The following is a 25,921-nucleotide window of genomic DNA, read 5'->3' on the forward strand; positions in this document are numbered from 1 at the left end:
ATTACAGTGTATACCTCATAGCAGTATATGGTATTGTTTTGTTAATAACTGTGAACTGGTTGACCTAGGATAGATAACACCTCTGTCACATTTATGCTAGTGCTGTTCCTGCCTGAGAGAGAAATAAAGAATGGTGACTCTTGTTTTCTGTAGGCTTATATTCTTTGTCTTGTGTCCTAGTGCCCTGTTCAGTATTTCCGTAATACAAAAAAAAAATCAAAATTTTAAAATAACTTCACTGTAGATAAGTTTTAGTTCTGCAATGGGTATAGCAGCACAAGCAGACTTAATAGTTGCAATGTACAGACATGAGTCGATCTGCTATGAACTGCCCTGACTTACCTCTGTAGAGGAAAAAAAAGAAATACCATTTAGAGTAGTGACAGAGACTGGTTTAGCAGGCAAAAGTTTCTTCAAGTTCCCCTTCCCTCAGAATACCCTTGAAGGTTATGAACCTTGAATTAGTATTTTTCAAGCAGATACCACTATGGAGCTTGTTTCATGAATACCTCAGGCTTGAGAGGTGTATAGTGGGAAGAATTTTGTGGCAATGCAGTCAGCTATGACTCACGAGACTTGAGCCGGCTATGGACTTCCTCAGTAACTGTAGCCAAGTAAATGTTTCTTCATGTAAACTGCTTGTTTAGAATTTATGAGCTAGTATCATCTGGTTTTATACCGAAAAATCTGGGACACTTGAATACTTGCAATTGCCTTTATTTCAGCAGGATTATCTGCAGGTGTCTTGCAAGAAAGCTTTGGGAGGCATACAGAAAGGATGTTTGGTGATCATAGAATCATTTAGGGTGAAAAAGATCGAGTTCAACCATTAACCCAGCACTGCCAAGTCTACCACTGTCCTAGTTTCGGCTAGGACAGAGTTAATTTTCTTGCAGTTACTGTGATGGGGGTGGAGCCTGAAGCTGTGTGGGCATGTCTAGGTTGTTTATTCTATACCACCATGTCATTGTTGGGGGGCGTGGCTTCAGGTAGAAGAAAAGGGGAATGTCATGCGGAACCACCACCATTTTGTTCCTTTTTTCCAGGAGAGCAAAGCAGTGAACAGAGTGGTGGGGGTGGCACAACGCGGACGGTCCGGCTTGGAGAGTTTGTCCATCATTGTTTTTCATTGTCTTGGGCTTGGGGGAAGAATGTGGATGCAGACGATGTGTCCGCCATTGTTTTTCCTTGTCTCGGGCTCGGAGGAAGGACGTTGGCTGCAGTGATGTCCACCATTTTCCTCTTTTGTCTCAGCAAACCGCACGGTGCTGGCTGTGGTAACATCGGGTCAGTTGGACTTCCATAATCATTTTTTGCATATATATGATTCAAAGGAATCCACCATACAGTACGCACTGTGTGGTAAAACACACCTTTATTCAGCTCTGGACACACTTAAGGGTTAATACCACCGTATACACGTGTGCCCTATGTAAAAAGAGAGGTTCTTATACCCTTAAACAAACAAGTCCTGAATTTTATCTATCCCACACTCTCTTGGAGGATTGTTACAAGAGGGTTGTTACAAAGTTCAGTTTGTAGTCATTTTATCTGAATACACATTAGGTTAACTCCAGTTTTATCACTTCAAGCCATTATACCCCCACACATTAGCCCCCTTTTGTAATGTAATTGATTACTACTGCTAAGCTTTGAACCACTCCTACCCAGGCTTTATCTTAACTTTTCAGTTTGGGCAGGTCTTTATTTGCAAGCAGTTACATTTAGCTAAGTCATTCTTATGCTAAGTTTTAAGAGTTATGCTAACACAGCCAGGCCTTAGATCATGGCCTTATAACCCTGTTTCACAACCACCGTCTTTTATACACTGTTGTTATTAGAATCGTTGCTGTTACTGTTTGTTTTCCTTATCTCATTGCTGTTTTTTCTAGCAAATTGTTATCTCAACCCATAATCTCTGCCTTTTTGTCCCTCTCTCACTGGAGGGGGTGGGGAGAAGGGAAAGCAGCTGCTTGGAGCCTAATTTCCAGCTGGTTTTAAAGCACAACAACCACTAAACCCTGTCCCTTAGTGCCACATCTACTCATCTTTTACATACCTCCAGGGATGGTGACTCAACTACTTCCTTGGGAAGCCTGTTCCAGTGCTTGACAACCCTTTTGGTGAAGAAATTTTTTCTAATTCCCACTCTAAACCTCTCCTGGTGCAAATTGAAGCCATTTCCTCTTGTTACCTGGGAGAAGAGACCTTTCAGACCCTTCAGTGATAAGGTCTCCCCTGAGCCTCCTTTTCTCTAGGCTAAACAACCCCAATTCCCTCAGCTGAAGTGACGGGAGTGGAGGCTGTTTTGCCATCAGTGCAGAGGAGCTGCTCCATCCTCAGGAGTGGCTGTGCGGGGAATGGGGTTTCTCCAAGGCAAAACATAGTTGACCATGCAGGAAAGAGACACAACTGAAGCCTTTCTCCGTGTGGTTCTTGTGATATGGATGAGCTGAGCTTTAAAAGAATAATAGAGGTAAAAAGTAAATTCAGTTACTTAGGGCAGACAGCAACACGGCAGAAGCAGAGGGAGATCAAGCATACAGATTTGGGTGTATTCTTCATAGACTCATCATAGAATAGTTTGGGTTGCAAGGGACCTTAAAGATCATCTAGTTCCAACCCCCCTGCCATGGACAGGGACACCTTCCACTAGACCAAGTTGCTCAAAGCCCCACCCAACCTCACCTTGAACACTTCCAGGGATGAGGCATCCACAATTTCTCTGGGCACCTGTTCTAGTGTCTGACCACCCTCATGGTAAAGAATTTCTTCCTAAGATCTAATCTAAATCTAACCTCTTTAAGTTTAAAGTCATTACCCCTTATCCTATCACTACATGCCCTTGTAAAAAGTCCCTCTCCAGCTTTCTTGTAGGCCCCCCCCTAGGTACTGGAAGGCTGATATAAGGTCTCCCTGGAGCCTTCTCCAGGCTGAACAGCCCCAACTCTCTCATCCTTTCCTAATACGAGAGGTGCACCAGCCCTCTGATCATCTTTGTTGCCCTCTTCTGGACTTGCTCCAATAGGTCCATGTCCTTCTTATGTTGGGGGCTCCAGAGCTGGATGTAGTACTCCAGGTGGGGTCTCACTAGAGCAGAGGAGGAGAATCACCCTCGACCCTCCCTCCACCTGCTTTCTGGGCTGCAAGTGCACATTGCTGTGTCATGTCAAGCTTCTCATCCACCAGCACCCCCAAGTCCTTCTCCTTAGGGCTGCTCTCTCAATCCATTCTTTACTCAGCCTGTATTTGTGCTGGGGATTGCCCTGACTCAGGTGTAGGACCTTGCACTTGGCATTGTTAAACTTGATGAGATTTGCATGCATGGGCCCATCTCTCAAGCCTGTCAAGGTCCCTCTAGATGGAATCCCTTCTATTGTGTCAACTGCACCACACAGCTTGATGTCATCAGCAAACTTGCTGAGGGTACACTCAATCCCACTGTCCATGTCACCAGTTCCTTGAGGAATGCCACTCATCACTGGTCTTCACTTGTAATTGAGCTGTTGACTACAACTCTCGAGTGTGACCGTCCAACCAATTCCTTATCCACCAAGTGGTCCACCAATTAAATCCATGTCTCTAGTTTAGAGACAAGGATGTAGTGTGGGAGTGTCAAATGCTTCGCATGAGTCCAGGTAGATGACGTCAGTCACTCTTATCCACCATCCCTGTAACCCTGTCACAGAAGGCCACCGAATTTTTCAGGCATGTTTTCATAGAATCATAGAATTGTAGAATATGCTGAGTTGGAAGGGACCCATCAGGATCATCAAGTCCAACTCCTGACCCTGTGCAGGACACTCCAAGAATCACACTATGTGTCTGAGAGCATTGTCCAAACCCTTCTTGAGCTCTGGCGGGCTTGGTGCTGTGACCACTGCCCTGGGGAGCCTGTTCCAGTGTCTGACCACCCTTTGGGTGAAAAACTTTTCCTGATATCCAACCTAAACCTCCCCTGACTCAGTTTCATGCTGTTCCCTGTCACTGGTCACAAGAGCGAAGAGATCAGTACTTGCCCCTCTGCTTTCCCTCGTGAGGATACTGAAGACTGCAATGAGGTCTCCCCTCAGACTCCTCCAGGCTGAACAAACCAAGTGACCTCAGCTGCTTGTGGTGCCCAAAACAGTACTCAAGATGAGGCCACACCAGCACAGAGTAGAGTGGGACAGTCACCTCCCCTGATCGACTGGCAATACTTTTCCTGATGCACCCCAGGACACAGTTGACCCTCCTGGCTGCCAGGGTACACTGCTGACTCATTCAACTTGCCATCAACCAGGACCCCCAGGTCCCATTCCACAGCGCTGCTCTCCAACCTCTCGTTCCCTTAGTCGATACACACAACCAGGGTTTGCCCCATCCCAGGTGCAGAATCTGGCACTTGCCCTTGTTAAGCTTCAGTTGGTGATTGCCCTCTCTAATAGTTGTCTCTCTAATTTGTCAAGGTCTCTCTGCAGGGCCTCTCTGCCCTGGATGGTGTCGACAGCTCCTCCCAATTTAGTGTTGTTGGCAAACTTACTTAGTATTCCTTTGAGTCCTGCATCCAAGTCATTAATGAAGATGTTGAAGAGAGCTGGGCCATGGGCAGAGTCCTGCGGAACCCCACTAGTGACTGGATGCCAGCCTGATGTTACCCCATTCACTATAACTCTTTATGCCTGACCTGTAACCCAGTTGCTCACCCATTGCATAACAAGGTTATTCCGCTGTATGCTGGACATTTTGTCCAGAAGGATACTGTGAGAGACAGTATCAAAAGCTTTGCTGAAGTCCAAAATGATTACATCTACTGACTTTCCTAGATCAACTAGGTGGGTTACCCTGTTGTAGAAGGAAATCAGGTTCGACAAGCAGAACTTCCCCCTCATGAAGCCGTGCTGGTTGTGACCAAAGTCTGCATTGCTCTCCAGGTGGTTTTCAATACTTCCCAGAATAATCTTTGCCATGATTTGCCCTTAGCGAAGCCATGCTGTTACCAATCAACTACTTATTTTCCATGTGTCTTAGCATAGTTTCCAGGAGGATCTGCTCCATGATCTTGCTGGACACCAAGGTGAAACTGACTGACCTGTAGTTCCCTGGGTTTTCCTTATTTCCATGCATTGGGATTGCATGGCAAGGTTTTGGTAGCAGGGGAGTGGCTACAGGGAAAAGCTGCTAGAAGCTTCCTGTATGTTTGATGGAGTCAATGCCAGCTGACTCCTAGGCAGATCTGCTGCTGACCAAGGCGAAGCCAATCAAGGATGGTAGTAATGCCTCTGTGGTAATGTATTTAAGAAGGGGAAAAAGTTATTGCACAGAAGCTTTTGCATCTAGAGGAGTGAGAATATCTGAGAAACAACTCTGCAGACACCAAGGTCAGTGAAGAAGGAGGGGGAGGAGGTGCTCCAGGCACCAGAGCAGAAAATCTCCTGCAGCCCATGGTGAAGACCATGGCGAGGCAGACTGTCCCCCTGCAGCCCATGCAGGTTAATGGTTGAGCAGGAATCTACCTGTAACCCATGGAGGACCCCACACCAGAGCAGGTAGATGCCTAAAGGAGGTTGTTACCCTGCAGGAAGCCTGTGCTGGAGCAGGCTCCTGGCAGGACATGTGGACTCATAGAGAGAAGAGCCCATGCTGGAATAGGTTTGCTGGCAGGACTTGTGACCCTGTGGGGGACCCATGGTGGAGCAACCTGTTCCTGAAGGACTGCATCCTGTGGAAGGGACCCACACTGGAGCAGTTTGTGAAGATCTGGAGCCTGTGGGAAGGACTCACATTGGAGAAGTTCATGGAGGACTGTCTCCTGTGGGTGGGACCCCACGCTGGAGCAAGGGAAGTGTGTGAGGAGTCCTACCCCTGAGGAGGAAGTAGCAGAAGAGACATGATGAACTGACTGTAACTCCCATCCCTGCACCAGTGGGGCAGGCAGTAGAGAACTGGGAATAAAGTTAAGCCTGGGAAGGAGGGAGGTGTGGGGGAACGTGTTTAAGATTTGGTTTTACTTCTCATTGCCCTACTCTGATTTAATTGGTAATAAATTCTGTTAATTTCCCCAAGTTGAGTCTATTTTGCCTGTGACGGTAATTGGTGAGTGATCTCTCCCTGTCCTTATCTCAACCCACGAACCTTTCATTATATTTTCTTTCCCCTGTTCAGTTGAGGAGGGGGATTGACAGACTAGCTTTGGTGGGCACCTGGCATCCAACCAGGGTCAACCCACCACAGTCCTTTTCAGTACCCAGTGTGGGGCTTGAGACAATGACAGTTTTATATTAAGTGTGCTATAGCTATGGTAGCTATTAAGTGGCAAGCTCCTGTGCAGGACATAGAGTTTTTCAGCTGCACTGCTTATCTCTTTATTATGCTGAGTTTGGAAACAGTACAAATAATGGCTCTGTGCTTTGCCCTGGCACTGATGGCCTTGCTGTGCTGAGGGAGCTATTTTGTGGGGAGGATGAAGTTGAATTAAAGTGTTAAGGGAATTGGTAGCTGCAGTTGATTCACTTGATTGTTAGCTTTCATGGTTGCTGGATTTTTTTTTTTTTTGGGGAAATTTAAATTTCTTTAAATTCAACTTAGGTTAAGATGCCTGACCAAATAAGTGAAGCTATTAAAAAAAAAGTGAAGCTTCAAGTACTTTTACCGAACTCTTCCTAGCTCATTTTTTATTTGCTAGTTGGCTTCTGTTGTACTTTTCTTCCTCTAGTATATGTAAACAAGATAGATTGTCTATTACATGTAAGTAGCTTCTGATTTTCAGATCCTTAGAAAATAATTCTTACTGACACTTAACTGTTGTGCATAACACAATAAATGAGGTTTACTTATAGGTTTTCTTTTGTGGAGTGTTTCACAAGTGATCCACAGTGCTTTAGTTGTCTGCAAGATGAATGTATTCCTAGAGAAGTTCTTATATTGTAAAGGATATTAACAGGTGTAGTCTTGTCTTTGGCATCAGGAATCAATATTTATGGTCTTTCAGATCGCATTGTTTGCCTTAACCTTAGAGCTAGTTATGTTCCTGTGTGCTTCTATGTGTAACATTTCTTTGTATTCATATTCAAAACAGTGTCCAACTGTACCTGTGTTATGTTTTGTTAAGAATAGTTTTCAATAAAGGGGAACAGAAATGTTTTTCTGTGTTGGATGTTTGCTAGGGAGTAACTTTGAACTGACAGTGTCACAGGGCAGAATAGATTGTTGTTTTGTTCCTTTGTACTTTCCTTACCAGCTTCACTGTAATGCTATTAAAAACATTTTACTATTTGAGTCGTGAACTGAAAGTTAGATGCATTTGAGTGGTCATATGGGAAGGGATTGCATGTTGCTCCCAGTTATCTGACAGTCCTGTCTTAGTTAAGGTAGTTGAGGCAGAGGGTGCCACAGCTTCCTTTAGTTTCCTGCCTTCCTTGTAATTTTAATATAGTCTGCTTTTATGGCTCTATCCTGGTGACTTTTGCTGCAATGTACGTGTTCCTTCCATCTAAAATCAATATTGATAGCAACAACCTTAATTTCTCTTTCTTGCTTTGAAATTAAAAAAAAAAAAAAAAATTTTCCTGGCTGTGTACACTAGTTTTTTTGCTAAAGGATTCCTTTGGAAAGTTTGGTCACTGTTTGTGTAGAAATTTTTTGTGACAATTTTGTTTATTAAGAATGTAGTAAACTGACTTTTCTGTTTCGGAAGACTGGCATTTTTCATTATGCAAGTGTATTATGTTCATTGTTTGAGACAGCTACATAAAACCAAATTTAGAATCTAGGATGAATTCAAGGCAATATTGATCAGTTTTTCTAATTGTAATATTTCTAGAGTGTGAGATATTGTTGATCATGATGATAATTTTAGTTATTTTTACATTCTTTCACAGCCTCATGACTTTGACGAATGCAGATTTGATATTAGTGTAAACGATAGTGTTTGGTACCTCCGAGCTCAGGACCCAACCCACAGACAACAGTGGGTAGATGCAATAGAACAACACAAGGTATGTGTTTTTTCTGATTTCCTTTCTCCCTCATTAGATCTAGTGGTGCTTGCAGAGAGTTGTAAGCTTCAGTATACAGTCATTACAGTAGTCAAGGTATTTCTGACAGATAAAAGTTGCAAGATTGAAGCAGTGTGTTAAATATGTTCCAAAGGAATTGATTTGCTTATCCTTCTTACACAAGTTTAGAGAACCAGGAACTAACAACTGAACCTTTCTTGAACTCTCTAGCTTGAAAAAGAAAAAACTTGCATTATGTTTGAGTGACTTTTTAATTGTTTTGGTTATCCTCTCTCACTGATTATTGAATTGGTTCTCATCTAGATGCCACATGTTAAACTTGTTAGAGTCCATTCTCCTAGGTTATCATTTGGTTTTTAGGCTCATCTCTTTGATCTCTTGGCTACTTTAACTGTATCTGATTACTGGCTTTTGTCTCCTTGTCTTTTAAGACCCTATTGTTCATCAGCATTTTCATTCAGTTTTCCTGATATATGCCTTACCTCTTCCGATGAACCCTGTTACTTTCATTTTGCCTAAAAGGCTTGAAGATCAGATATTTTTAAAATACGTAACATACAAACATCTGTTATGTTCTCAGATACAGGATAGGCACTGCTCCAAGGATTTGAGTGTAAGTACAATGAAACTTTTGCATTGGGGTTATGCAGGTAGAATCACAGAATATCTCGAGTTAGAAGGAACCCATAAGGATTAAGTCCAACTCCCTGCTCCTTGCAGGACTACCTAACACTAAACAATATGACTAAGAGTGTCTCAGTTTGATGAGACTGGAATGTTTGCTAAAGAGGATGAGTTACGAGACAAACCAAACTCCTCTCTCTCAGCAATTGTAAATCCAAAATTAAGGGGCTCTAATCGAGGGAGTGTGGAAAAAAAAAAGAAAGAAATAACAACCCTTTATTGAAATATATATGTATGTTGGTAAGAACAGTATCATCATGGCTAGGCTTCGCGAACGAAGATTTGGGAAGGCACTATCCACATTTGCTACAGGCACGCTGGTGGCTTATGAGGCCAATACGTGACAGACATATCCGATTGCAAAAGGCGCAGCAGAAAGACTCCTTAGATGGTGTAATCTGCAAGACACGGTTCTTCCTGCGTTGCCTTTTTTCCTCGAGAGTGATCCTGCGTGAGTTCTCAAAGGAGACAACTGCGTTATAGATGGTATGTCTCCAGACCTCCCGATTGGAGGCCAGAGTAGACCAGTTATGGTGATCAATATGGCCAAAGCTGAGATGTTGTTTCAGGGAGTCCTTGAATCTTTTCTTCGGGGCTCCTCTCATGCGGTAGCCAGTGGCAAGTTCACCATAGAGCAGGATCTTAGTACTAAATCAGATTGCTCAAACTATCGGTAAGAACAGTAACAGAACACAAAAACAACTAGACAATAGTCCTGTACCCAAAAGTCCCCTTCAAACAAAAGAAAAAGTCTGAATACTTCTCTGTCCTTTAGCGCAGTTCTAATCATGGTTGTCAGGGGGCACTGTTGGATCACTGGAGGTGTAGAGCTTGCAGTTCTCTGTGTTGGCCTGCAGGGGGTGCTGTTGGGCTCTGGCAGTCACTGCGCGGGGAGGGGGTCTGGGGGGTGGTCTCGGATTGCGGGAGAAACCAAAAAGAAAATGGGGACCCTTCTCCCAATGGAAGAAGGGGAGAAGGAAAAGCAGTCCACCCCCACGGAACTCACTGTTGTTCTCAGATGACGGTATTTCAAGGCTCCTCCCTTTCTCCCAGTGAACATAAAACTCTCCGATGAAAACACAGCAGGTGCGGGCTGGAGGCAAAGGCAACTTGCAAGCAAGCCGAGGTCAGTGGTCAGGCCTGGCCAGGTCGAAAAACCAGAAAAGACCAACCTCCAGGTTTTTCTCCAAATACACGCTGTGGTGGTTTCACTCTAGGCCTTCCTGGAGACCAACTTGTAGCCAGGAAAAAATGTTGTACAAGTTTCGAGCTGGCTTCCCGCCAAGTCCCCCGAAACTCGACAACAAGGACCCACCTCCCAGAGAGGGAAAAAAGGGAAAAAAAAACAACCAAGCAGCCAAAGCTATAGCAAAAATATATATATATATATATATATACTTTACATATGAGACAGATACACAAAAGGAAAATACCACACACCGGGGGGGGGGGGAAAGGGGGAAAAAGGGAGAAGGACAAAAAGGGGCAAGAACCGAACAAGTCAAACGGCCAGCCGAAGGCAAACTAGCAAAAATCTCACCACTTCCCTTCGAACAGGCAGGATGGCCAGACACGGTCCTCGGCTCTCCCCTCACGCGTGGCAGATAACGGCAGTCACTATAGGCCTCGGCTCCAGATAAGCCCGACCGAAACAGGGACCCACCGTTCTCGAACCTCGCCGGAGAGGAAGAGAGCGAGATCCCTCCCGCTGGCTTTATTTATACCTCAAGTTACGTAAAGGAATAGCATGGAATACTTCCGTGATCACTTTTCTAGTTCCTTCCTGGCTACAAGTTGGTCTCCAGGAAGGCCTAGAGTGAAACCACCACAACGCACATAAACCCTGTCTCTGTTCCAGAGAGCAAACCCAGCAATCTGTACCATCCTGTGTGAGGAGGGTTAGCAAGTCCCCCAAAACTCCTCCCCCCAGTCTCTGATGGGCCATCCGTTAGGAATGCGGCTCGACCAACTAGGTTCTTTTGTAAAACTAATCACCCCCCTTTCCATTCAAACTCTGTCTTTCCTACAGTGGGGGCAGGGGAAAGAAAAATTCCTCCCTCTTGGATTTCTAACCTATAACAAAGAGTCATCCAGATGGTCCTTGAACTCTGACAGGCTTGGTGCTGTGACCACTTCCCTGGGAAGCCTGTTCTAGTGACCACCCACCATCTCAGTGAAGAACCTTTTCCTAATGTCCAATCTGAACTTCCCCGATGCAGTTTCATACCATTTCTTTGTGTCCTATCACTGGTCACCAGAGAGAGGAGATCAGCAACTCCCCCTCCACTTCCCTCCTTGAGGAAGTTGTAGATTGTGATGTCACCCCTCAACCTTCTCTTCTCCAAGCTGAACAAACCAAGTGACCTCATCTGCTCCTCGTAAATTATAGCAGAGTAGTTGAGAGAAGGCTCAAGAAGTAAGACAAAGTTATTATGTGGATGATAATGATCAGATTTATTGCTAATACAGTATCTAAACATTGCTGATGCAGTATCTAAATAGCAACTCTATCATCTATTACAATGGATTATGGTATCATCAGGTCATGGTCCCTCTTGTTGAGTCATGAGCTTCAGTGAGACCCCCTTGCTTTCTAAACTTCTCAGAGAAGTCTTGATGCAGCTTAGTCTCAGATTTGGTCAATAGTCTATGATTAAAGAGTTATAATATAAGCAGTTTCATCTAGAAACATACAGGTTTACAGTCTTTAACCTTGCAGAATTCACAATTACAAAGCAACAAAGCACCTATGGAACTACTCTAAGATTTTATCTCTGTATTTGACTGTGTTGTCCCTAAAGCAGGGTTCTTTCACCCAGTGTGCAAGAGCCAATCAACACACTGAGTCGGGATATTTGATTTTATTACAGTTCTGCAGAATAGGGTGCCAGGCACCTAACACAACCGGCACACCTTTTAGGAAACAGTCAGAGTCTTTTATACAAAAAGGTAACAAGGAAAGACCGATACAGAAACAGGTGATTGTTTACTCATGCTTATATAACAAAATTCTCTGTTCCTGGGGACTCTTCACTGCTCCATTGCTCCGGCACCCTGTTGACATGGTTTCAAGACCAATCCATAGTTTCTGTGAAATTTTTGATAATTTTAACTTCATCTAACGTCAATCTTTTTACTCAAAAGTGAAAAGTGGGTGTTCCCAGTCTTTGGGGTAGACATACCTGACAGGCATACAGGGAGGGAGCTGCTGCCTGCAATCTCAGGAGACCAGTTTGCCCAGTTGGCCCAGTCTCCAGCAACATTTTATACCCTTATGCAGGCTGATGTGCACCAAAGTCAATCTCAACCATCTCAACTTCCCCATTTCTGGAATGTATTAATTATGTGAACAGTTATTCCTGCAATACCCACCTGGTGTTCTTACCTTAGGACAAAACACGTTGCCCATCAGAGACTGTGGAAAGGGAGAGGAGGTGTGTGTATGAGGAGGATGCACGTGAAGACCGTACTATCTTTCATTGCTGTCACATAAATCTTGCCCTCTAGACCCTTCACCATCTTCACAGTTGTCCTTTGGATGCTCTCTAATAGCTTTATATCCTTCTTATATTGAGGCACCCAAAACTGCACACAGTACTCAAGGTGAGGCCATGCCGATGGAGAGTAGAGCAGAACAATCACCTCCCTTGACCAGCTAGTGATGCTGTGCTTGATGCACCCCAGGACCTGGTTAACCCCTTTGGCTGCCAGGGCACTCTGTTGACTCATATTCAACTTGCCATCAACCCGAACCCACAGATCTCTTTCCATGGGGCTACTCTCCAGCCTCTTGTTTCCCAATCTGTATGTATAACCAGGATTACCACATCCCAGATGGAGAATCTGGCTCTTGCTCTTGTTAAATTTCATACAGTTGGTGATTGCCCAGCTCTCTCATCTATCTAGATCTCTCTGTAAGGCCTCTCTACCCTTGAGGAAGTCCACAGCTCCTAATTTAGTATCATCAGCAAACTTACTTAATGTACAGTAGATCCTTGCATCTGGATCATTTATAAAAACATTAAAGAGCACTATCCCTAAAACATCCCTGAAGAACCCTGATGGTGTCTAGCTGCTAGCCTGATGTAACCCCATTTACTATAACTCTTTGAACCTGACCTGTCAGCCATTTGTTCACACAACCTATTACAGACTGGTCTAACTGTATGCTGGACACTTCTTCCAGAAGCATATGGTGAAAGACAGTATCAAAAACTTTGCGAAAATACCAAATACCCCACATCTACTGACTTCCCTTGGTCAACTAGATAGGTGACCTTGTCATAAAAGGAAATTTAAGTTAATTAAGTAGGACTTTCCCCTTGTGAACCCGTGCTGGCTGTGACCAGTGACTGCATTGTCTCTCGAGTGTTTTTCAATAACTCACAGAATAACCTTCTCCATAATTTTGCCAGGCACTGAAGTGAGACTGACAGACCTGTGATTCTCAGGGTTTTCCTTCTTATTCTTCTTGAAAATTGGGACATTTACCAGCTTCCAGTAGTCTTTGAGTACTCTAATATGAATTCCATCAGGTCCCATAGACTTATAGGGATCCAACTGGTGCAACAAATCCCACACAAGTTCAGGAATGACTGGGAATTTGTTATTCTCACAGTCATGGTCTTCCCGAGGCGAAGAAGGCATTAAATGTCTCTACTTTGTCTGGGTCTGTATTTGTGAGGTGACTGACCTATCAAACCACAGACCAATGTTATCTCTGATTCTCCTTTTGCTGTTAATATGTTAAAAAAAGCCCTTTTTCCTGTCCTTCACAGTGCTGGCCAGCTTGAACTGTAATGGTACTCTGTCCACCCAAATTTTCTCCCTACGGTGCTGAATAGCATCTCTATAGTCCTCTCGTGTTGCCTGTCCTTGCTTCCACTGGCCATACATCTTCCTTTAACACCTAAATTCTAGAAGGAGATCCCTGCTCAGCCAAACTGGCCTTTTGCCTCACTTGCTTAAGACACTTTTGAATTGCCTGCTCCTGTGCTCATTAGAGATGGCTCTTAAAAAGTGACCAGCACTGATGGATCCCAGAACCTTCAAAAGCAGATTCCCAGGAAACCTTACTAACTAGTTTCCTGAGTAGCAGCAAAGTTGGACTCAGTATTCCTACAGAGGATCTTCTGGATGTTGAATAGAACATAGGATTATTTTCTGGGTCTTGTAAACTACCCTGTATTGCAACACCATTATTTTTTTTAATTCAACTCGAAAACCACTAAATCTCATTCATGTCTAGAACTATCTGCAGATAGTTACCTGTCCTGTACTTGTGCAGTACAATATTTCCTATAACCAAGTAAATCTTAAACTTCATTTTCCCCCAGTGTACACAAGTTTTAAGATTTTGCTGCTCTTCCATGAACTTCAGTCTTTCTAACTCTGTTGTCTTGGATTTTGGTTTCTTTCCATAAATATTTCTTTGTACTGCCTGGGTTTGGTTCAGTTTCTTTAGTGGTTGTGCTCATTGTTTTATTACTTTCTAAAGAATGGTCAGAATGGAGACTGACTGGCTGAGGAAAGGCTAGATCATTTAGTGCTAACTTGATTATTAACTGAGTGTCCTAGTTATGGAGGTCGGGACCAGTTTATCACTATGTGGGTATAACCAAAACTGTGTATCCTACACCCTCTATGTAATTTTTGATGGACTATTAATAAATGGATCATTTGCAGCAGCTGCCCAGGGCACACCTGACACCTCAGTCTACAAGCTGGGTGTTAAAGAAATCCTGCAGGCAGGGGAGTGTTTCTTTGTCTTCACACCAATGACTCAACTGTGATAACTCCCCTCTGGGAGGCATTAGCACCTTCACACCCAGCCTGAGGGGTCATCTCTGCTAATGGGCCATAATGGACTGGCATAATAGGCAGCTGCAATGACCTAGACCATCAAAAATTTCAAAAATATCCCATGACTCCCAGAGTTAAATCGCCCATTGTGAAACTCCTCGCCCTAGGGGAGATACTGGGCATTCCCACCTGAACCTGAACATATATAAACTTTGGGTTTTGGGACTTCTGGTACCACTCGTCGGATCCAGAGAAGGACCAGAACTTCAACAGGACTGCGACTGCCACTCTCAACAAGACTGCAATCATTACTTCGACAGAACTGCAACCATAATCTGGACCAACAGGTTTCCTTTCCTTTCTCTTTCCACCCAGGGGGGTCACGTGGTGCTCAACACAGGGGCTAACAAACACCATTCTGTTCTTGTCCTGGGGGCTGGGTTATACATTTGTTTTGGGGGGTGAAAACCAGTTTTCTCTGTATCATTGCATTAATTGTAATCTTTTTAGTAAACTGTAACTCTGACTTGTAATCTCTCGAGTTGGGTTCATTTCTCCTGCCGGTTTACTTTTAAACCAGCAGAGTTGAGCTTACTTGTTATTCTGTTGGGAGCTGCTTATCTGAGTCTGAAATGGTATACGCCTGTGGACTTAAGATAATCTTAAATTTTTGTGTCCATGAAAACTGTGATCTCCTTTACCTAGTCAGAGCATTAACAGATAGTCTTTATAATCTCAGTTGAGGTCTTGAACTCTACTTTTAAACCCCTGTCCCCAGATGGTAGTGAACTTAAGATACTTTGCTCCTATCTTTCCCTTGAATTAGGTAAATATATGAATTGACTGATGCTTCAAATGTATTTAAAGCTTAAAGTAACTTTTTGATCATCATATAGCCAGATTAGTGACCCAGGGTGTGAGAAATATCTCTAATTAAAATTTCGGAGACGGACAAATAAAGTGAAACAAAGAACTTTATTAACAGTGCGCTGGGTGCACTGAACTCGTGACCAGGTTTGAGCATCCCTGAATGGGAGGGATGAGCCCTTTTAAGATCCTTCGATTTGCATAACCACTCCCTCGCTCCTCCCAGACCAGGCCTCGCTCTTTTCTTCCTTAAAAGGTGATCTTTACTTTCTGACGCAGTCCATTGGTTGTCTTCATCCACCTATCAGGTTGTTTTCCTGCTCCCGACCCTGGCTGGTCTCACCACCTTACATTCTTCCTGGCTTGCCTTCACACTGTAGCAGTAAGTAAACAGAACTGTAAGTAGCAGTAGGCAACAATAAGCAGCAATAGGCAACCCCAAGCAGAACTGTAGACCCCAAGCAGCAGGTAGACAGAACTGTAAGCAGCAACAATAAGTAACTTTAAGCAGAACCACAAACAACCCGCTAGTCCTTGACCACAAAATGGCCCCCAGGTGTCTCGGCACGAGGCAGCCATGGAAACCCCTGCTTGTAATAAAACCGTCGTATTTATTTCCCACACAGGGTGTTCTGAAATGTCTAAAGAATGCCTGAAAACTACATGCCAAAATGCAAATAAGCAGGGCATTGCCTTGTGGGTGCAATACTGTGGGGACATGCTCAAAAAACCCCCCAAACAAACAAAACCCCACAAAACTTCAAAAAAAGCACAAAACCCCCCCACAAACAACAAAATCCACTTTGAAAAAAGATAATATCATATAGCATGAAAAACTTGTGCCACTACTGCTAAACTGTTAAGAGTATGTCAATCAATATATTTGTAATGCTATTTAATGAAGGGCGATGTTCGTGGTTGAAGTAGACTTGGTGTCAAGCCTAATGCTGGGTCTTGAGGGTACTGGAACTACATTACCAGACTCAACATGCATCTGACCATGCAGTAAATAGCCAGTCTCATTTGTATAAACAAATGGAATTCTAGTAGTAAACTCAAAGGTGTTATTATTTCACTTGTGAAAACAACTGTGGTAGATCATTTTGATGCTTTAATTTCATAGAAATAAGGGGAATATCAGTGCTTGTAACTGGCAGAATGATACATGGTAGCTCTAGGAATCAAGCTCTCTGTGGCAGAGTGGCAACATGTTTTTGCAGTCTCCCTGAAAACAGTAGTTTGTTGAGACACCTGTGCTAAGCTTGACTTTAGTGGTAAATGCCTCTTCAAATTCAGGGTAAGTGCTGCTCTTTGTATCAAGAACAGAAAGTACAGACTGCAATGTGGAAGTAGTGAGTGGTTAAACAGTTAAAAGTTGACATTTGCCAAATAGATCTGCATACTGTTTACTCAGAAGTATTACTCATCAGCTGAAACAATACTATGCATTAACAGTTTAATAAAAAAATCTTGCACACTCTACCTCATCTACCAAATGCAGTCTCTTTTATTTCCTTTCTTAAAAAAGACTTTGTAAGGGGTGGGTTTTCTTCAGTGAGCTTTCATTAGAGTGAAACTCATTGAGTTGATATTAACAGACCAGAGTTAGACCCTGTCATAGGGAGTATGTGCTGCTCAACCACATGGGTGGGGTGCTAAAGTGGCAATGATATATATTCAGTAACACTCAACATAGGTAATGATCAAAGTCATTCATGGCTTTTTTGTTCTTTTGTCACACCCCTCCCCATGTCCCTCCCAGAAAAAGAATAACTACAGGAGCTAACATGACTCCAAAGAGTTGAGAGAGACTTTGAAAAGGGGAATTCTTTTAAAAACAGATCAATAAGACTTGGGACATTTCTTGCTTGTTTAATTTCATGTCCACTTGCCTTTATTGGAAGCTTTGAAGGTAATCCTCCTAATATAATTTCTATTGTAGAAGAATAAAAAGATATTTTTTTCTCTCTGTGAAAACAAATAAAGCTTGAAAATATGCATTTGTTGACTTTTTAGTGTCATCTAGGTGAATGGACTTACTGCAGAGTAATCGAAATTCTGGTGTCTTGAACATATCTATTTTAAATGGGAGGGGAGGAAGAAAGGTTTAATATTTAAATGTCAGAGAGATTTATTGGTATGAACATGGGCATTAGAACATATTGGTGTTTGGGGGGAGGGGAATAGAGAGACAGTTGTTCATCTTTCTTCCCCCTGGTTATCCAAAATAACTTGTATTACCTTAAAATTGCTGGTTTGAGTAAGCAAGTATAGCTGGGGCTGCTCAACTGTTATGTACTACTTGCATTGATGTATATCCTTTTATTTTAGGAACTCAATACATATGATACTGCTTGTCATTTAATGTTACTAAATTTGCTAAGTGCACTTATTGTTGGACATTGTATATTTCCTGAAAGAAGACTTTAGGGGAAAACCAGTGAATTGGCAGTTTCAATTCACTACGTTGTGTATGTTGCAGCAAACCTTAATGCTGTCTAAAGTGCTTTGAGCCTTTTGAGGTGAGAACTGCACTATATGCATATCTTTTTCCTTTTTGTATCTGGGACTAGGAGTTATGTCTAAATACTTAAGTGTTAAGATAATTTAACACTTTATCATTTTGTTTTTATCATGTTAGACTTGTTCTTGATCCACAGACTAATATGAGAATTATAGAATCAAGTAGGGCTAGTCTTTGTAAACCAACTCATGTTTTCATTTAACCTTTTTTAAATGTTGGTACACCCATTGTGTATCAGGTGTTTGACCAGACTGAACTTCATTTTTAAACAAACATCGTTTTGACACAAATAGAAAGGGTTGTTTTTATGGAACCTCAACCCTGGCCAACTTCAAGAATCTGAAGTTATATCAGGAACATGACGAAAAAGATACATGTTCCCCGGGGCTCAGTACTGGGGCTGGTTCTGTTAAATATATTGATTGATTATCCGGACAAGGGGATCTAGTGAACCCTAACTAAGTTTGCAAATAACACCAAGTTCAGTAGGAGTGTTGATCTGCTTGAGGGTAGGAAGGCTCTACAGAGGGAACTGGACAGGTTGGATCAATGGGTCTAAGCAAATTTTATGGGGTTCAACAAGGCAAAGTGTTGGGTCCTGCACTCAGGTCACAACAACCCCATGCAGCGCTACAGGCTTGGGGAAGAGTGACTGGAAAGCTGCCCAGTGGAAAAGGACCTTGGGGTGTTGGTTGACAGCATTGCCTAAAGAAAATGCAGGGAGGAAAAAACTCCGAGGCAAATTAGTTTTGGAGGTGAGATAAGGAAAGGATTTTAATTTGTGCCTAGGCATAAAGATTACAAGATACGCATCAGTCCCTCTGTACAGATGTTATAATTTATAATACTGTCTGTCCAATCCCAGATGTTTCCACCCTGTGACTTTTGCCCCGATCCACCCTCATCCCGCCCCCTGGGAATTGGGGCTAGGGTCTTTTCGAGACTACCTCTTCATCATCTTCATCTTCTTCAGGGTACAGGGGGCACATGTTCACCCAGTTCTTGACTGTACTCTTGCGGTTCAGGCCAGGATACAAGTGTTCTCTAAACAAAATGGACCTACTTTGACAAGAGACTAAACATTTTTACTGGAATTCAGGGGAAAATGGTATGGGGAGCATGGAATGGGGTAATAGGGGTTGGGGAATGTGTAAACTACTGTGCTAAAGGGTGAGGGATATAACAAAGATACTTCTAAAATCTACTTCTACTATATAACTACTTATAAAGCTTATAAAAATTAGAAAAATCAAAAAACCAAAAGGATCTTAAGGCATCAACAGTCAGCTGAATGTGAGCCAGCAGTGTGCCCAGGTGTCCAAGAAGACCAATGGCATCCTGGCTTGTATCAGAAATAGTGTGACCAGCAGGACTAGGGAAGTGATTGTCCCTCTGTACTTGGCACTGGTGAGGTTGCACCTCAAATACTGTGTTCAGGTTTGGGCCCCTCACTACAAGAAGGACACTGAGGTGTTAGAGCAAGTCCAGAGAAGAGCAATGAAGTTGGTGAAAGGACAAGAAAACAAGTCTTATGAGAGAACAAGTCTTATGATAAACGTCTGAGGGAACTGGAGTTGTTTAGTCTGGAGATAAGGAGGCTGAGGGGAGACCTTATTAGTCTGCAACTACATGAAAGGAGGTTGTTGCAAGGGGGAGGGTCGGTCTCTTCTCCCAGATAACAAGTGACAGGGCAAGAGAGAAGGGCCTCAAGTTACACCAGAGGATGTTTAGATTGGATATTAGGAAAAATTTCTTCACTGAAAGGATGGTCAGGCATTGGAACAGGCTACCCAGGGAAGTGGTAGAATTACCATCCCTGGAAGTGTTCAAAAAAATGTGTAGATGTGGCACTTGGGGACATGGTTTAGTGACGAAGATGGTAGTGTTAGGTTAATGTTTGGACACGATGGTCTTAGAGGTCTTTTCCAACCTTAAGGATTCTATGTCCTTGCGAGTCCCTTATTTCATATAACTTTTTTTGTTTAACTCTCTAATTGGTTCAGTGAACCTTCCTTGATATTTGGGGAGTTTTGAGGGAAGTGGGTGTTGAGACCTGATAAAAACAAGGGTTACAGCAGGAAGGAAGTAGGAAGAATAGGGAATAAGTTTTGAAAACTAAGAAAAATGTGTTAGATTTGATGAGGTGTGAGATGCAAAACAAGCACTGTTGAAAGCAAAACTCCTTTTTGTCCCCGCTTTGTTTTTCCCCAAATTGCTATTGTAAAATTGCAGTTTAAACTGAACAATGTGTTCTAATAATTTTTCTTAGGGTGTAAGATCAGTTTTTCTTAAATCCTGTCAGATATAATATGGACTTTTCAATCTTTGACAATTATGACTTTATGCTTCAGTGCTTGCTACCTATTGCATACTCTGGGATACACTGAGCATTTAATAGGTTTTTATTCTCATGGCTAGGTGAATATCTGAGGATTGAGTGAAGAGAAAAAAACTCCCACCCTGTTTCTGTATGTGGCAGTGACAAGATGGTTAAGTGCAGCAGGTGAACTTGAGCGCATTGGTAGCTGAGACCAGAACATCAGTGCTTTTCCTGATAGTGTCTAACAGCAGAATGGAGATTTCTGGTTCCTGTGTATATCTTGCTTGTCCCGCTCCTGACAACCCAGATTCACAGGAGAGACAAATAACCCTCTTCCAGTATTGCTATACCCTGGAGGCCCAGTGGTACAAGCTGCTTTAGGTTTATTATTGTCAGTATATAGAGGGAAGTGGTTATTGTCAGATTGGTTTTTTGACACCTTTGCTCGGGACAGAGTTTTATTCTGTAAATCATACTTTTTGACAGCAGTTCCCAAGCTTGAGAAGCAGAATTTTCTCAGTGGGCTCTTGAGTGTCCTTTTGCTCAGTGTCCTAGCTCTTCTTCATTCTCCTTCCTCTCAGGGGAGTGCTTGACCCTTTCTATTCAACTTGTATGGAACCTTAGGATTTAAAGACACCAAATAATATTTGGTGAATAGTTTTCCTGTGCACATTAACAGTTAAGAGAATTCATGGAAAAAACTATATACATCCATGTAATTAAACATGGGTGTGAACTATGTGGATAAAGATTATCAAAGGCCGATCATTTGCCTTTGGTTGCCTCTTTGTCAATCTGAATTTTCTTCTCTCTGGAATATTTTGTCTTATTGGTACTATTTCTTGACCCTTTCCCTTTCTTTAGAAAGCAGTATGTGGTTCCAGGGCTTATCAACCATTGTACCGCTCTAGCTCATGCAGCTATTAAAGGTACTTATTGTCTGCAGGCAACACAAGGTGACTTAGGAAAAGAGTATGGTGTTTGAGAAGTAAACACACAAAAGATGATGTTACTTAGATTGAAGCAGTGAGTATAGCAGTTATGATAATCTTAGTGCTGTATTGCTATAGTCTTTATTTTTCACTTGCCTTATGCTTATTTTTCATCTCATAATTCCTATTTTTTCCTCCTGTTGTGAGAAATCTCTCGTTATTTAATTGAGAAAGATTCAATTACCTGTGAAACAAAGGAACTGTATCATCAAGGAAAGGTTTATTCAGCACCTGCTGGGTCTCATCTCACAGCGAGCTCCCGGGGAGAAAAAGACCCCTTGGGTTTAAATTTCATACATCTTATAGTTTCACAAAATCCCACCCTTTTTCAGATAAGTTTAATATATTCATTTTTGCCTAAAAAGGTTTCTTTTCTCCAAAAAACGGCTTTCTCTTCCTTCCAATTGGCTGCAAGGCATCCTCTGTCAAAAATGATGGATCTTCCTTTGTTCTTAGCCCAAAGAGAGAAAAGAAACTCCATGTACAAAATTTGCCAAATGGCCCAGAAAGATTTTAATTTTTAGGAACTTTATACTTCCCTTATCCTGGACACAAAAAACCCCTGGTACCCAGTCCAGATTGGAACTAGATACCTTACAACTTCACAATGCACCCATAATTTTGTTTTATAATAAAAACCGTATTTTATTTCTCATACTGTGCATGTAGTATGTTTATTTACTGTGGAGTTGCAACATTTATTACTGTTACAGGAAAAATATGTTTACATTTCTTTACCTGTTCTTACAGTTGCAAAGTAAGGTCACATTAGAAGCTTTTTTGCTTTCTAAATAGTCTCCTGAACTGTGTTTGGGAGGGCTGTAGGCAGGGAAATCATTGTCCATCTGTTGTGACCTGGATTGTGATATTTCTGTCTCTACCTTCCTGATAATTGCCTCGCTTTTGAAACCTTAAATTTCTGTCATCAGAACATGTAGAACAATTGAAAAAATCAAACCTACAGATGCATGTTAAAGATTAGTCGACTACTATGAGGTCTCACATCAGTCTCCTCTTTGCCACTGTCCACAGGGGTATGGGGGATGGGACCAGGCACTGGGCGCATTCAAAACCGGGGAGGCGCAAGAGGTTGACAGCTCAGGGAAAGATGTGATAGGGGGACAGGGGAAAGATGGGTGGAACTCCCGGGTCTCTGAGGGAGTTGGCCAATGGTAACTCTCTCTGCACTGTGATAGCCACAGCCAATCAGTACCAGAGGCGCGGGAAAACAGGGGAGAGAAAGAGACAAACAACTTTCAAAGGGGAAGTCTGAGGGAGAAATGGGGACAATATGGAGGTACAACAGGATTCATAAATTTTGACAATAAACCGGGGTGTACAAGGATTCATAAGCACACAACAATAAACTGCGGAAAAGCTGTCAGTCTGCTGGGTGGATTATCTAGTGAGTAAAAAGTCCATTCAGATTCCATTTATGCTTCTCCAGGCGACATATCTCTCCCATTCTGTCTTTTCATCCATCATATCTCCCCCTTTTCTGTTTTTAATTGTGGTGACATTCACGGAGACACTGTGGATGATCATCTGGCGAACACAAATGACAAAGCACGGCAAACAGGCACACAAGAACACAAGGGTGAATAGGGAAATCACTAGCATGATTATGATTTTGCGGGACCAATTGGGTAAAGAGGGGAGTTTTATCCAATCAAAAAGTCCGTCTAGTCCCTCATCACGGGACTGGTGGATATCTCTTACAAGATTTTTTAATTGATGTATACTTTCATAAATTGATTGTGAATGATCTGAAAAATTCATACAGCACATTCCTTCGAAATCCTGGCACCCATGACCGTGTGCCAGGAGTAAGAAGTCAATGGCTGCACGATTTTGGAGACTAATTCCTTTCAACTTTTGAGTGTCTGCCAGCAGACCCTCAATGGTTTTCGTGGTTGCATTCGCTTCTTTAGTTAACCAACAACCAAGGTGGGAAAGCAAGGAAAGGGCACGGGCAGTTCCTATCCCAGGGATAGGGAAGGAAGCCCAAAAGTTTTTCATGCAGGACCAAATGTGAATGTTGGAATCACAGTCTGCCAGGAAGGGTAGGGGTGGTGACGGAGTAATGATTGTATCTATCACACGTGGTGCTGCATTAAGGGGAGGAATGATTGGGTTCTTTGGGGTCAAATTTTTTTTATGGTTGGGAGACCGTCCTCTTTTTATACAGAGGGACCTTTTGACTTTATTTTTGGGAACAATCGATTGATCTGCTAATTGAAACTTTGCCGGGTTATACAGAGTCAACTTTCCGACCGTGCAGGGACCCCCTTCCGGGTAGGCAGGAATACCCTGCCACACCCGATCCCCGCACAGGAAGAAAAACCCTTCGGGGAGCTTCATGTTCCTAGGAACGTGCTCTGTTGGCACTGTGGTGGCAATTGAATTGTTGCACCATGGCGAAGTGACCCCTTTGTAAATTAATTTATTGGCGGTGACATTGTGGGGGGTAAATAGGTGGGACTCTGTGTACCGATGGAATATAACACAATTGCCAGTGGGTAGCGAACTGAGCAAATCTATTTCTTGTGGAGGGATGGTGGTAAACGCCTGCCTGGATACCATTTGTGCCAGGGTGACTGAACTTAGCTGTAAGAATCCTAGACTCCGGGTTTGTTCCACGAATGTGTCCCAGTCCTTGCCTCGAGTCACGGGAATCCCTACAAGGCAGGTCTTGAATGGATTAGTAGCACTGGACAAGGTCAGGCACAAGGTGTCAGTGCCTGTGGCCTTGGCCAGGGTTACCCAGAGGTTCTCGGAGGGCTGGTTCATCCAATCCCTCAGAGGGGACGCAGTGACGTTGGTGACAAATCTGAGAAGACAGATCAGGATAGCGTAGGCCTGGAGGGTGTGCATCCTTTGTCTCAGTCCTGGTGTATCTTCACTCTTCTTGCGGGGACCCACTTTGGTCCGTTGTTGCCTGAAATACATGCGTACCCCTTCCCCCAGGTGATTAAGGGGAAAGGGCCCGTCCACATCTCTGTAATTGGATCTTTAAACATAACTTTCACTTTTTACTGTGATGGGGTAAAATCTGATTTGAAATGTCTGTCTATTGGACTTCTGTTTAAGTGAGTGTCTTGTTCCTCCATCATATTTAAAAAATTTAAAACATACATAACTTTTTCTAATCTTTCTTGGGGGGATAGGCCAATACTCCCCCTCTTTTGTTTTTTGAGCAAATTTTTATTGTTTTGGTGAGCACGCTCTACTATGCCCTGTCCTGTGGGGTTGTGGGATTCCGGTGGTATGGTGTACCCCCCATTCTTCAAAAAACTTTTTTGTGTCCGCAGACACATAAGAGGGTCCTTTATCTGTTTTCACCTGTTTGGGGACTCCCATCCTTGCAAATGCGGACAGAAAAGGCTTTTTAACATCTCGACTCTTCTCACTAGAATGCGCGGTGGCCACAATCATCTTTGAAAAGGTGTCAATAGACACATGTACATACTTTAGTTTGCCAAATTCTACCACATGCATGACATCTGACTGCCAAATTTCTAAAGCTGTCAAACCCCTGGGATTGGTGCCCTCTGGAACCATCGGTGTAAACATTTGGCAATCAGGACACACTTTCAAAATTTCTTTGGCCTGGGATAATTTTAGTCCGGATTGTTTTTGTAACGATCGTGCATTCTGATGGAAAAACTCGTTTGAAATTTTTGCTTGTTGATAAAGGTTAGGGGTGACCACTATACCTGCCAGATGGTCAGCGATTTGGTTTCCCTCTGCCACAGGACCGGGCAAAGCAGTGTGTGATCTGGTGTGGACAATGTAGAAGCTGAATTTTCTGTTTTCTATTAAAAACAACAATTTGGTTAACAGCTTAAAGAGATTTTCATTAGACACATTTTTTAGATAGGAATTTTCAATCCTTTTCACCACACCTACAACATAGGCCGAATCTGAAACGATATTAATTGGTTCTTCACTAAAAATTTGAAAGGCACCAACAACTGCTGAGAGTTCTACGATTTGGGGGGAACCTTGAACTTTATGTATATCCTGGTACCAACTGCCATTTTGCTGCCAAACAATAACTGCATTTCTGGTTCTCCCTGAACCATCAGTGAAAAGGGTTTTTGCATTTTTAATTGGTAAGTCTGATTGCACAATTTTTAATTTCAGAGGAATTGGAATCAATCTTTGCAAAAATGGGCAAGCCGGGAGATGGAATTTGATTTCTCCCGGGTAGCCTCCGATGGCGATTTGAAAATCAATAGAACTCTGCATCAGTTGTTCCAGGTGTGCAGAGGTCAGTGGAAGGTAGATGAAATCTGACTCTTCCCCACTGAGCTCTAAACACCTGGTGGGACCTTTAAATACCAGTTTGCCAATCATTTCTGCTAGGGTTGTAATTGTTTTGCCGAACTGATGAGGGAGGAATACCCACTCCCATAAGCAGAAGTCTCTATTATCAGTAGTAAACTGACCCAGCAGGGCCAGTGGTTGTCTCTGTTCATTAATTATTACAAGGGAGGATGGCAGTCCCTCCATCCTCCTAAAAGACTGTCTCTCTGATATTTTTCTCTCAACAATGGCAAGGGATTTCTCAGCTTCTGTTGTTAACGATCTAGGAGAGGACAGACCAACATCTCCCTTCAGCAGCTCAAATAATGGGTGCAGATCACTGGTTGTGATCCCCAGCACAGGTCTAATCCAATTAATGGCTCCCAGCAGCTTCTGGAGGTCATTCAAAGTTTGGACTCACTTGTCA

At 42.9% G+C, this 25,921-nt stretch overlaps 1 protein-coding gene across 2 annotated transcripts in view; it reads left to right on the forward strand.

The window, feature by feature from the left end:
• Positions 1–25,921, forward strand: part of LOC116780088 (ceramide transfer protein-like) — a 129,005-nt gene that overhangs the window by 33,348 nt on the left and 69,736 nt on the right. For both annotated transcript variants that reach the window (XM_032674571.1, XM_032674570.1), the window contains exon 3: positions 7,860–7,976. In XM_032674571.1, the coding sequence (XP_032530462.1) occupies positions 7,860–7,976 (117 nt within the window). The remainder of the gene's footprint in view (positions 1–7,859; positions 7,977–25,921) is intronic.

Source organism: Chiroxiphia lanceolata, chromosome W (genome assembly GCF_009829145.1).
Source record: "Chiroxiphia lanceolata isolate bChiLan1 chromosome W, bChiLan1.pri, whole genome shotgun sequence".
Taxonomy (NCBI): domain Eukaryota; kingdom Metazoa; phylum Chordata; class Aves; order Passeriformes; family Pipridae; genus Chiroxiphia; species Chiroxiphia lanceolata.